The sequence below is a fragment of the Anopheles stephensi genome, unplaced genomic scaffold (assembly GCF_013141755.1).
Source record: "Anopheles stephensi strain Indian unplaced genomic scaffold, UCI_ANSTEP_V1.0 ucontig123, whole genome shotgun sequence".
NCBI classification, from domain to species: Eukaryota; Metazoa; Arthropoda; class Insecta; order Diptera; family Culicidae; genus Anopheles; species Anopheles stephensi.
The window spans coordinates 28,095-42,101 of NW_023405040.1; the positions used below are offsets into that span (position 1 = coordinate 28,095).

Here is a 14,007-nt window from a genome sequence, read left to right on the forward strand (position 1 = left end):
GCATCAAGATTTGAATTGAATTAAAATTTGCCTCATTTTCTGCACTGGCTCGCCGATCGCTCTCTTGATGTAGTGCAGCTTTTGAAGCAAGAGCTCCCAGAGTTGCTGAAGTTGTACTCATTTTTTATGTGAAATTCCTACACTTCCCTCTACAGAAGGATTTGTGGATTAAAGTTCCAATTGCGTCAGCATTATACTATTAAGTAATTTCTAAAGAATTCCCCAGCTTTCATCCACACCTCACTTGGTGGTCATTGAATGGTCAATCAGCATAGTTTTGAAGTAACAAAAAAACACGAGAGAAGAAAATTAAGTGAGGCTCAGTCTCGATTGACTCCTTCGCTTGAATGCTGTGGAATCTGACCATTACGATCTAGCTGTCAATTTACAAGATTCCCAATTAAGCAGTCGTCGCAGACCGTTGTCCGGCTGGGTGGCATTTGAATTAATTCCATCCCATCCCCAGGCAGAGCTTTTGAATGCATCGCATCATTTGCTTTTCTACCGTGAGTGCACTTGTTGTCTTGTCCGCCACGAGTTGAACGATGGAATTCAATACTTGGTCTTGGTCAGTGACGATGGATGTGTCGTGAAGGAATGCCACCGGCCGCGCTCATTGCAATCGAGGAGAAGGTGTCGATTGCTCAATTCTTCGCATGAAATAGAATGGCAACATGGTGACGAGCTCGAGCCCACGACATCGTCCAGTGGGTTAGAAAGTCGGCAATAGCAAATTGGAAAACTGTTAGCAGTTGCTAGCTTTAGCATGTTTGCAAGAGGTTAATATCAAGCAGTTACTTGAAGCACTTTAAATGCATATTTAAATGGCCCCCACCAGAGGCCTTCTTCCGGTAGGATTATCCTTGAAAAGAAATGAACGAAACTTTATGCACTGCTTGTGTCAACTTTTCTTTCGCAACATTTATCAGCCTTGTTCCATAATCGTCACCCGCGCGTTCGCCGAAGGGGGAAGAGGACACGACAAAACAAAAAACTAAAACACAAAAGAAAAGAAAAGAAACAGTAGTGTACGTGTACTCGCTTTGTTCTAATTAATCATCCAAGTCTCCCGCATACTCTTACCCCTTCCCCTACCGGTCATTTATGCTAACGGTACAATTTTCCTTTTGCTTTCGTTCTCGTCCACAGGGCTGTCACCGATCCGCGTGATGGACGCCGGGTCGCACTCAAGAAGCTGCCCAACGTTTTCCAGTCGCTCGTGTCCTCGAAGCGTGTTTTCCGGGAGCTCAAGATGCTCTGCTTCTTCAAGCACGAAAATGTAAGTACCAAACTCCTTGCAGCAACAGCAGCACCAGTAGGTGATCCACCCTCTTGGGAAGTATGATGGTATGAACAGCAGCCGAGCCATTTTGTTGCTGTTGCTTATTTCGCTCGCCCCACTCGTGTCCTGGGCATCGTTTTTCTCCTTAACGAGCCCGTGGAAGTGGTGGGAAGAAGTTTTTAATTAGAAAGTGTTGTCGCTTTCGCTTCAAGCTGCGAGATAACTTTGGCAAGTGATATTATTCTTGTTAACCCCGGTGCGCGATGCTCCTTTTCCGAGCAAAAAAAAACGAAGGACTCTCTCTACACGTGATGTGTTTTCCCGTTATCAGATAACATGTGTTGGAGCATGGTTTGGATGCAACGGTGTAAACAGTTCAGTCGTTGGGAAAAAAGCAGCGCAAGGACCTCAAAATGGCAGTAGTGATTGGCATTAATTGCGAAGAAATGGGGCATACAATTTATTGGTTTGGTAGTTGGTCCAGCTGATGGAACATCCTCTCCGGCATCCACTACAATATTCTGCGTTTGATACAGCTTTGGAAAAGCAATGAAACATCCGCTCGTCCGTAGCAAACCAATCCGCCATGATACACGATTGATTGATGAACTTTGGCAAAAGTGCAGCAGCGCAATACCCGGGTAACGCTTTATCGGATCGGGTTGATGTTTTGGTGCAATCCTTAGGCAGCATTTGGCCCTCCAGGGTGCCGTATTGCTTCTCGACAGCCCAAAGCCTCCCCTCCCGGTTGGCCGCATACGGCGCTAGCAAATAAGGCAGCGACACACAATCGAATCAAATATGAATCACGAACTAGGTTAATGGATGTGCCGAGAGGAATCTGAGATGCGAAAGAAGAACGAAAGCCAAACCGTAAAGATGCTACTAGCAGTCTGAAAATAGACTGCAATCGATTAGCTGCTGCTCTCTTGCACGGGGTTTTGTAGCCCTTGCAGCTACTGGATTGATCCCTTTTCGAAAAAGGGGCAACCGATAGAAAATAAACGTTCCACCGAAATAGGGTTCCGGCTGTCCGACATGCAACACGGAAGCAGAAATTTGATTTTGTAACATTCCTTTCCACCCTTTTGGCTGGGTGAACAATTCCAATCAAAGGCTAAATAGTGCAGCTCGGTAAGGGTGGCACGAAACCTCAAGCTGCCTTCTCATGCAATAATCACCTTTAGTGGTGGGTTATCCAGAAGGGTTTGAAAATCTATCGATCGAGGAGTAGAAGTCCTAAACTGTTTCTTTATTAAATTTATCTGGACAAGTCCAATCGGTGGAGGTTCGAAACGAATCAAGCACATGTTGTAACATTCACACGCTGTTCGGCTGTCGAAAATAGAGGGTCTTGGGTGGGATATAAATCAGTTCTACGGCGATTCCATGTTTTCTGAAGTATAGACATAAAATTATAGTATTCGTTGTGTAGCTCTTCGTCTGGCACGCAAAACCTTTGACAGCGGAGGACCGGCTCACATACACGGCTCGGACTAGATTTCTTTCCGGATTCTCCATAATGAGTTCGAGTGTAATTACCACCGTGGAGTCATTAACGCCTAGAGAAAGAAAGCATTGAGTCACACTCTCTACACTCTGGTCCTTCTCGTTCTGGCCGGACATTATTAGCCTGATATCGTTAAGTTATTAAATATCGTTTTCGATTGACCTGAATCGCTTGGTGGCGGTAGTATTGATCGATTTTATACAAACTTGCCTTGCTGCTTTCCTTAGTTCAGCTCCTTCAGTTTGCAGTACTATTAATGATGCAGTAGTAGCTCTTCGCACTGATGCGCTTGATTTGGAGCACAGTCGCACAAGGAAAATCTCCCTACAGCACATACCAAGGAGCTCTGTCAGAAAGACACATTTTCCCTTTTGTGTCACGTACGTAAATTTTGTATGTGGAAAACGGTTCAACTGCGAGGCAAAACTTTTGTGTCCGTCCTTCAACAAAAAAACATGGTCGCCGTCCTTGGTCGACTCGCTCACTTGAAGGTGCTGGTTCTGCCCCTGGAAGCCAGGATCATCTGCCCGCTACTGTCGGTTTTATGATGCCTTGGGTTACGTTGGTTGGAGTGGGAAAATAACTCCGAAACATCTCACCCATTTGCATGATATAAACTCCACACGGGTGGTTGTACGCTGTTGTCTGTGCGGCCCTGGAGTGGAGCTTAGCGTCACCTGCGATAATGGGACCACACAAAAATCCGCTTCCTTGTAGTAGCAATCGGGGCGCGTGAGCTCGCATTTAAGATATGTCGTCCTCGTTTGGTGTGCATCTTGTAGGCGTCGTCGACACAAATGACGCACGCACGACTTCTTGCTGCATCTTTCGTGCCCGGGTTTACCGTGTTCAAATGAGGTTAATACGTTATGAGAAGATTAAGAGCACTACATGCTTTCAGGATAAAAAAAGTCTGAAGTATTATAATGAATCAAGTAATTATTTTAATTGTAGCTTCTTGACGATTATCCCCTGCTCTATATTCTTTTTTCGTCATATGTCCTGAAAGTTAATCTCTTTTTTAGGGCACCTGGAGGTTCCCACACTTTCCACTTCATACACACGAAAAGAAAATTTATACAAAACTGGTGATATGATTCGCATCCCAACAACAAACATTGTGTTCACTATTAATCGCCGAAACGCTCCGTTCCACAACGTGCACCGTCCGTTAAAAGCAGCATTTTCGCTTCCTGTGTTTGTGACAGTGGAGCTTTTGTGTTGCAACAAGGAACCAAGTTTTGTTCTGCAATGCGTGGTGTGCGGTAAGTGGCGCGGGCATTGGGTGCCAAATCTGTTGCAGTTGAGAGTTGCCGAGTGACTGCCCCAGTGCGGGGCGGGTCTTCTCAGCAGGCCATGAAGCTAAATATGTGCGAGCATTTTTATGATTTTTCGCCTGTTTTTATCATGTATCTCCTCTGCACGCCTCGCGTAGTTCGGGTTGGTGTTTGGCGGCGAAAAAAAGATTGCCTAATAAACCTTCAGCAGCCCGCGATATAAATCATAAACCATTTCCGGAGGGCACGGGCGCGGGAACGCTTTTTAACGCTTTTCCCATCCACGAACGGGTTTCAGCAACAAGGGGAAAAGGGGGGGGGGGAGAAGGGAGAAGGGGGGGGGGGGAGGGTTAAGCGTTGCATAAATGCATGCATGCCGAATGTGCACATGCATATTCTGCTGAGCGTGCGGGTCTCGGGAAGGTTACGCGGCACCGCAAGAGGCCGGACAGATGAATAGAGCGGGTCTGTTGCCATTGTGTAGTTGTGTGTGCTGCCACACTACTGCTATTGGTTTTCATTTCGTGCATGCAAGACACGAATGCACGTCGAGATGCAGATGCAGTGCGCTTTGTGCACTCGGCAGCAAAAAAAAACCCAAAAACAAACTCCGAAAACAAAATCCAAGTATAAAATGGCAAACTAAACGGCCGCGACGAACTGTACGAAATGTGGAGCATATGAGTGTGTAGCGGGCGAGGCGTTTTGTTTTGTTGCAGTTTTTCCTTGCAGCCGCCGGAAAAGCAGTGGCGTTAACCATGGGAAAAATATGGAAATTGAACATTGTTTCAAAAAATGGTCCAACACCGGAGATGCAGAAGGGATATTGGGAGGTTACTGGGGGGGGTGGATAATTCTATATGGCAATCGCGTTTAGGGGAATGGGTGAAGCTGTGAAGTCCATTATTCATAGGGGAATAAGCACGCGACCAAATTTGAGATTCGGAGCAAAAATGCTGGAGCGCTCTGGGTTTTTGTGTCCCCCCAGAGTTCTCCGCGTGCACAAGGGTTCCAGATTTGTATGCAAAAAAGCGGTAACTACTCCCCGGTATCATAAATCCGATCACCTCGGTTTGGTAGAACGCACTAATGCAATTAGTGTGCACACAAATACAAACCGTTGCATTTGGAATGGTGCAACAGCGCCGAAATGCACTGGGTAGCGCCCTTTGTCCTCGGTACTGCAGGGCAAGCTTAATTCGGCGGCATCCCACTGGCACTGGAGGGCGTACGGCACGGTGAGGAGTGTGGATGTGATTAAAGGGTTTATTATGCATAAGGTTGTTTGATAAATCATCCGTTTACTTTTACACATACCACGTGCGGTTAGTCGATTCGATCGGGTTAATAGATAGCGACAGCTGCCGGTCGTCGTCGTCTTCGTACATTTGGCTGCGATTGCAGTCAGCATTACGCAGTGGCACGTGCAAATGGTCCCGAAAGTTTTCGTAGAATAAGCAAACGTCATTTATCAGGTTGCAGTGAAAATGGAAGATAAATCGCATTGGAAAACCACCAAACAACCACGGGGTAGTGTCTGTTAACGAACTGTCCGCTAGGAGATATATGGTTTGGACGGCCTGAGGAAAAAACCTTGAAGTAGTGGAAGAATTGTCCTAACAGATGTGCGAAATAGATCTAAGCGATTTGGTATTGGATAAGCTGTCGCAACATCCTTGGTTCGTCGTTGTCACAAATTCTTCATCGCATGCTGGAGTTCCAACAGTCAGGATATCATCCGGAATGCCAATTGTCGCCAATTTGATGAAAACAGCGTCATAAAGTGACATGTAAAGTTGACATCAATCGCGAGCTTCATTGCATACTGGCTGGTGTCGTCGATAAACAAGATCTTTCGATTCGCCGCTTTGTCCCAGTGTCACCGGATTCTTCCCACTACAGCATGCCTGCAGACGTCCCACGTTGCACACAGTGATTTTGCGACGTAAGCCGCATTCAACTAAAGGCTACGAATCGGTGTCGTATTACTTCCCATACTCCTTGCCCTTCCCCAGGACCATTCTCCTTCGCCTCCTCTCCTATCGCTCGCTGGCGCGTTTCGCATTAATGTCAAAGTTCCCACGACGTTCAAACGAAGGTTGACTCACAGTAGCAACTACAACGCGCGGGTAGGAAGCATTACCACCGACAGGTCTTCTTCGGCTCACTGCAACGTTCTTTCAGCCAGCACGATGCATCTTGCTCCTCCTCCTCCTTCTCCTCCTCCTGCTGCTGCTGTCATCGCAGTTGGTCATTGTACCTAGCCCAACACCGGCCTATGTATTTGCTGAGTCAGCAGCTATCAGATAACTGCCTTGCCAATGCTTGCAGCCAGTGCGCTGACAGCCGGCTGATCACTCGACGAACAGAGCCGACGAAGGGCGGCGCATCGTCCGCACCGAGAAGCTCGGAATGTAAAAGACTCCCTTGCAGTAGGAGCTCAAAAACCCCCGTGGGATGGAGCTATTTGGCACTTTTATTCTGACAAGCAGCAGACGGTTCCTGTCCAAAGCGACAAGCACCCGTCGATCGATAACCTAGCGGTTTCCGGGAAAAGAAAGCCATCCATCCGGTTTGGGAGGGTAAAGAAAAACTAACCCGGGTGGCTGGAAATATACCCCGCCAACGAATGTATATCACCAGAGTGGGGGGGTCATATTTGACAGCTTCCGGATGTTAGAAGTTTACGGTGTGCGGAACATTTCGAAGGGATTATTGTGGGTTTTTTTTGTACTAATGCTGTTTCGTATGTTTGCTCTCTCGTTTACAGGTACTATCTGCATTGGACATCCTGCAACCGCCACATTTGGATTTCTTCCAGGAAATGTATCCTTTTACAAACTGAAGCACACTAAACCATATCACATACCCTCGAGAGGAACAGTCCCCGAAACAGGAAACTATCACTACTGCAATGGAATTATTTAATCAACTCTATTGGTTATCGTTAGCCTAATGGACTTATGCGTAAACGGTTATGAATGGTTTGCGATGGACTGCGGTGTCCCTGGGCGAACTCTGGGTTTATTTAAACCACATAGGAACGATGCTCGAAGAACGTCGCATCTGTCCGATAGATGTGACTCATATAAAAGTTGCTCCACAAAGGCGACCAAGGGGGTCCCAAGTTTTCGTGAGCTAGTCGGTGTAGCTTTTTGGGCACACGAGCTAAACTATAAGGCTCCCTACCTTACAGAGATATGTCTAGCGAGTAGTGCTCATGAAAGGTAAAATACTTTTCTAATGCAAACGTGTTTACTACCGGCTTGGAGCTTCAGGATCACTCGCGTAGTTTTCTGAAGCAGCAGCAATAACGAATTAAATTTTTCTCCACTCTGTTCCGTGAATAATTCAGCAGTTCTCCGAGGGCAGGTGTGTTTTGCCTGTCTGTGTCTGCTCATGTAAATTTCAAACTCTGCCACAGTTAATGAAGCATTTTGTCCAAAGAAAACAATTGCATAACAGAAATTTGTTGAAGTTCCGTCAGAACATGCCTTTAGAGAGGAAGCCCTTGAGAAGGTTTTTTTATGTGTAGTTCTGTCATATCACAGTAAAAGCGTAGTAGCATTTACAAACTGGCATCTTCTTGATTAGAGTGAGCAGGAAACTAGGGCACAGTGTCACAAGTCACGATTCCTTGCCGAGTAACAGACAAACACATGCGGCTGCCATTGAAATAGTCGGTGGCATCGTTTTGACCCGAGAACCATTTAGCCTGCCTGGGAACGGGTCGAAAATTCCACGAACCATAAGGACACAGGAGCAAACAGAAAAATCGGAGGAATGAAAAATAAATAGATATAGCTGTACAAATATCCATAACAAACCGAAAGGGCGAGAATTCGGTTTCCGGTCCCACGATAGCGATAGCGATTTCTGCATAATATCCCACTTGTACTTTATTGACAAACTTTTCACCACAATTTCCACACGAAGCTTTCCCGGTTTCGAAACATAGATAAAGAAGAAGAGAGGGGAGTGAGAGGGAGAGAGTAGATTCACACAAAGCCAGTCCTCTGCTAACCACCTCCAGACTCCTGGTCCTGGTCCTGTGTGAGGATGATGCCGGAATTTGCCACTTTTTATAGTGATTTCATTTTATGCATGGGCCCTGCCCATCCCGGAATGCCGGCCGATGATGGGGGGGAAACACACGCGCAACCAACTCCCGGGGAGCGTTCAAGGACATCTGTCGCGGCAGCAGGGCGTAGTCAAGAAAGCTTGGGAGCTGCTCCGAGAGAGAGAGAGAGAGCGAGAACGTCCCGCAATCCTCCATGAATGGATTGCGTGCCAGAGAGAGAGAGAACGAGAGTGTGAGACTGGATAACGTGTGTGTGTGTGTGCTACATGCTACCGATGGGAGGACTATGCTTATTTACATCAAGGACGTGTGAAATGGTGAAGCTTTGACGCGCTTTCGCCACCCGTACTTTTGGCGAAGCATCCGTTTCTTGGGAATTGTTTGGTGTGGCTGCAAAATCCTTACCAGCTCCGGAAGCTTCAAACGAATCGTCACTTTTCCGGGAATCATCCGGAAGGAGCCTGGATGACATTTTATTCGCAATAATTAATTAGAAGAAATTCATTATGGCAGTGTCACAAAAATATTTCGCTGCGGCTATGGCGAAAAGCAAGAATAATTCGCTATAATAATTCTTTTTTTTCTGCCGCTGATCGGCAAAGACAAACAGACTCTGAAGTTTCGCTTTTTCTTCTATAAAACGATCAGCTCCAGTCCAGTGTAAGCTTGTGTTTCCATTTGATTAATGGATGCAATTTAGTACTTGGGTGTGTGTGTTCAGCTTTACTGCTGCAGTCGGGCGTCCCGCTAAGCAAACGGACAAGTTGAATTAAGCAAGTAATACACCCTCGGGTTTGAAACCGCTGTGATTCGGCGTGTCCTCTACCCGAGAGTGCACGACCCCTCATGGCCGATGAGGAGAGCTAGGAGCAGCAGCAGCAGCAGCAGCAGCAGCAGCAAGAGCGACGGATCAAAATGTCTGGAAAATTTCTTTGTTCCCGCTTCTTTCTCTCTCATCCCCATCTGGGTTGTCTGGGGAGTTAGTGTAGGATCCCGGATCCGTTTCCGTTCCTTCCCCGCTATCAGCAGCAGCAGACTCTGCTGCTGCACCATTGTAGCCACAATGTCCCATCGCAAATCCCAAACCACAAATCCTAGCGCGTTAAGTTACAGCGCCATCCTCTTTAACTACCACGGTCTTCCTACTGAGATGGTCCGAGATGGCCAACCTCTCCCTTCACGAAGCGCTCTCAATGTATTGTTTTTTGTCTACTGTCTACTTCCACCCCCGGTGATATGCTGCTACTCACAGCAAAAAGGGTTTTACGTTTTGCAACACAACGTGACGTATCGACGAGACTCTTTCTATACCAAACAAACAATGTCTCGAATGTCAGTTCCGGGCAACGTCCTTGACAACGAATGGTGAATTGCTGTTGGCAAGTTAGTACCGAACCGGAACTAACGTTACTGGGAGTGTTGCGGAATTGGTAGAGGCCAGAAGTCGGGTGGATAAAATAATCGTCCGTATAAAGTTTTGGTCCTTGTGCCCGGTAGCGCTGGCTATGCTGAGATCGCGTCAATCGGATGTGAGGACGCACACGGTTAACCACAGACATTCGGAAGTGTGTGTCTGTGCGATTTACACACATGTAGGGGAATTGTTTATTTTTCTTTCCTTCAGAGTTGCAAACCGATTAGACGATAGAGAATGTCTAAAGTTGTTGGAAGAGCAGTTTTTTTTTTCGTCGTTAGAAATTCGGGAAAAAACAGTCGCCGAAACGCTCGTCGAAACTTTCAACAACAGTTAACACGCTAGTAAGAACGTCCTCAATTCAAAGGGACGTGCTTGTATGTACTGCGGCGTTAATCCTCTGTTCGACAACCTCAATGTGCGACATCAAGATGGCTTATGTGACGGCAGACAATAAATGTGATTCAAAGTTTGCAGGGACATTGGGGGACTAGAACGTGAAGTTTCCGTTTTTTTCATTCCACCATTCCACGTACCGTTGTCGATCAAATTTTCCTTAATCCGCTTTTCCGAAACACCAACCAAAACAGCTACGTGATTACGGAACTGCTTCAGTCAGATCTGCACAAAATCATCGTTTCACCGCAGCACCTTTCCGCTGACCACATCAAAGTGTTCCTGTACCAAATCCTGCGCGGCCTGAAGTATCTCCACTCGGCACGCATCCTTCACCGGGACATCAAGCCCGGCAACCTGCTGGTAAACAGTAACTGTGTTCTGAAGGTACGCGTTGTGTTTAAAACGTTTGCCCGGGCCGGAGTGGTCTGACGCTGTTGCTGCTTATCTCATTTGATTTTCCGTTGCCGACTTTTAGATTTGTGATTTTGGGCTGGCGCGCGTCGAGGAACCGGATCAATCGAAGCACATGACGCAGGAAGTCGTCACGCAGTACTACCGTGCGCCGGAGATTCTGATGGGCGCCCGCCATTACTCGGCCGCCGTCGATGTTTGGTCGGTCGGTTGCATTTTCGGTGAGCTGCTCGGGCGGCGCATTCTCTTCCAGGCACAAAGTCCTGTACAGCAGGTAAGTCCACGGCTCGCTGTAACCCAATGCTTCTCGGCCTCGTTTCCCGGCTGTCTAATAATATGGTCTCTGCTTATTTTCTTCCCCCATTTGTAGCTTGAACTGATCACCGAACTGCTCGGTACGCCATCGCTGGAGGATATGCGGCATGCTTGCGAGGGCGCCAGAAGCCACATGCTGCGGAGGGCACCGAAGCCTCGGTCACTGACCGCACTGTACACGTTGAGCACCCATGCCACACACGAAGCCGTACATCTGCTCTGCCAAATGCTCGTCTTCGATCCGGTACGTACTGGCTGGGGCGTTTGGTGCCGCTTTGCTCTGGGAGAAAAGAAAAGCTCTGCTAAAATTAATTTTCAAACAAAGGAAATGTTCACTCGGGCGCGTACGCCATTACATCTTTTCCACTATCCATTGACGGAGATTATACAAAAAAACCCACCTGGATAGGTCATACGGTACCAGGGATTGTATCAGGGAAGTTGCGTGCAAATTGCCAGGAATCGATTGGTTTTATTTGTATACTGCAGCGTCATAAACAGGGTGGCAAAGGCACGTGCATACGTGCAGCATGGTGCGAGTTGATAGTGTAATTGACAGCAAACAGCGTGCGACTGCTCCATTCTTTGTGCGCTGATGTGGTGGTTGATTACGATTCCGACTCGTATTGCGTACTTTACGCCTACGTGAAAATGTGTTCCGTCGTTCGTTTTCCGCCCTCTTCCTGTATCACGTGTCTTGGTGTATTTGCACCGCGAAATGATCATCAAAATGAATCGTTTTCGCACAAAAGGGGTTTTATTTTCATGAAACTTTTGCTAGTCGGACGTACCTATTAAATCATTTGTTAATGGTAGCATAAATATGTGAGCCCTCATGCCTTATACTCCAATATTCTTTTCCCGCTTCCGCTGCAGGACAAAAGAATATCCGTAATCGATGCGCTAGCACATCCGTACGTCGACGAGGGTCGGCTTCGTTACCATTCCTGCATGTGTAAGTGCTGTTACACCACATCCGCCGGCATGCGTCAGTATACTGGTGAGTTTGAGCCATCGGCAACTCAAGCATTTGACGACCTATGGGAACGCAAGCTAACCTCAGTGCAGCAAGTGAAAGGTAAGCGCCGAAAAAGCTAAGGACCTCTCGCTCATTTATCTTACTTATTGGTTCTAAATTGAATTCTCTTTCTTGTATCCCCGAAACAAACAAAAAAAACAGAGGAAATGCACAAATTCATTGCCGAACAGCTACAAACGGGCCGTGTGCCACTCTGTATAAATCCCCAAAGCGCTGCATTCAAATCGTTCGCTAGGTAAGTAACCGGTATCCGAGCTGCATGCGCACCATGCGTGACCTGTCGATCGCTCGTCGTTCGTTTTATGTTCCGTTTCATTCACATTAAGATCTACTCTTTGCATACTACATCCTTTCCTCCGAAAAAAATAAATACTCATATTATTTTGGGACAGAGAGGGCCAGACCTCTGTTTTCGATTTGTTTTTGGTGTGCTCACATTCGTAAATATACTTCCGTCCAGTCGTTTGTTTCGTCGGGTTTTCGATAGTTGTGAGGATTTTCTTTAGGGCAATGAAGTTCCGGTTCCCGGTATTTTTTTTGGAATTTTGATGCATCTTTTTTAAGGAGAATTAAATTTAAAAAGACATTTACTATTAAGCTGCGACGAATGTGGAATATTAGTAATCGGCTCTAAGGAACTGGAAGACGAAACAATCCTCCACGTAAGGCATCGACATGCGAGAGAGAGATGTCAATGTCTTAAGTGCTTTTTGTTTTTGGACAATTTTTATTCGTCTTTCTTCCAAACTTTTTCCGGTGATTACCTCTTATCAAAAGTATAAAAAAATGCGAATTCCAGCTTTGCCTTAGTTCCAGATTTCCTTAAACACATCTTTCCAACAGAATCAGGATGTTCGCGAGTGTCTCCTCCGCACCCTTTCCCAAAAGCCTGATTTTGCCCACACATTCCCCAGTCCCCAGGTGTTACAAAACCAATGCCTTTGTCTCTGTTTTTATCACTTTCACCTTTTTCATTGTTTTTTTTATATCTATGTTTCTTAAATCTATCGTCCGTTTATCGAAGCTCACGTTTTGTCATTGTGTTTCGTTTGACAACAGCAATAATCATCACATATCACCATCATCCAATCATCATCAGTAGCAAGCAGGCGGAATAAACCGATGCCACGGGTAGTAGTCCCGCGAATGAGACGTGGATGTGAAACGGGGTGGTGGTACACTGATCTGTTTGCTCTACGAAAAAGGTGCAAGCAAGCACACGAGAGAGAGAGAGAGAGAGGGAGAGGTGGATGTTCGAGACATTAGGCGCCTCCATCGTTGAGTTGAGGTGTGTGACGTTTCGCTCACTGTATTACCGCGAAATGCGATAGCAAACTTTAACCCCAAAAATATGCAACCCGGGGATGTGGTCGTGTGTATGCGTGTCTATAATGGCACGATAAAGAAGAGAAGGCAAGCGGAACTTGGCGGAACGAAAGCACACACACCGAAAATCGAAGTCCAAAATTTGCACGGCTGCATTCCATTAGCGAGATGTGGTCCTGTTTTGTGCACGCCATTGTCATTATGATTTGTTACACCATTGCAACATGACGCGAATCCACCAAGATCAACAAAGATAGGAATTGAAGATCACTACTCAACCTTCACTCGCACAAAGGAGCAGTTCCTTCGACGCCAAGACCAAGAAATGCAAACGAAACTTCACTTCTTCTTCACGAGAGCAACAACGACCCTTTTTGGACGCGAATCTGGTGGGAAATGAATGGAACAGGTCCAAGACTAGCCCCACCTACCATCGGTCACCATAACTACCACACTATGCACTTGCGTTGATGCTCCGTCTCTTATATCCTCCCCGGTACGTCTTCCTCAATCTTTGGGGATTGTCAAAAATGGCGGTCTGGTTTTGTGTCTAGCTGTGCCACATTGGATATGGCGTTGGTGGATATCAATCGACGGGACTTCAAATCCATCCACAAGTCTTCGAATTTTCGCAAATAGGTGTGTTTGTGTGTGCGTGTGTGTATAATATAAATTTACATTGCCCCTCCTTCTCACCATAATCTATGCTCCTTCTCTTTGCCTTTTGTACCATTTTATACATGTTTCATGTTCTCATTGCCTTCTCCTTCCGGCAATGCCCGGCCCGGAAGCGCTACTTTAACCATTACGTTTTGTATTCTGCATCAAACTACACTGTGCTATTCTCGCCATTTTATCACATCGATCTTGTCCTTCCGTTTTGTATTACTACTTTATTTCCATGATTTATTTTTCATATACTCGCCCCACTTTGAATGTTTTTCATGCGAGTT

The 14,007-nt window shown here is 46.4% G+C and overlaps 1 protein-coding gene across 1 annotated transcript; it reads left to right on the forward strand.

The window, feature by feature from the left end:
• Positions 1–1,120: 1,120 nt before the first annotated feature.
• LOC118515261 (serine/threonine-protein kinase NLK-like) lies at positions 1,121–13,693 on the forward strand (the record flags this gene model as incomplete). Its single annotated transcript, XM_036061945.1, has 8 exons — positions 1,121–1,279; positions 6,840–6,895; positions 10,155–10,347; positions 10,439–10,648; positions 10,745–10,933; positions 11,566–11,767; positions 11,870–11,963; positions 12,788–13,693. Coding segments are annotated over 8 exons (1,146 nt in total), but the record flags the coding sequence as incomplete, so codon positions are not given.
• Between the last annotated feature and the right edge of the window lie 314 nt (positions 13,694–14,007).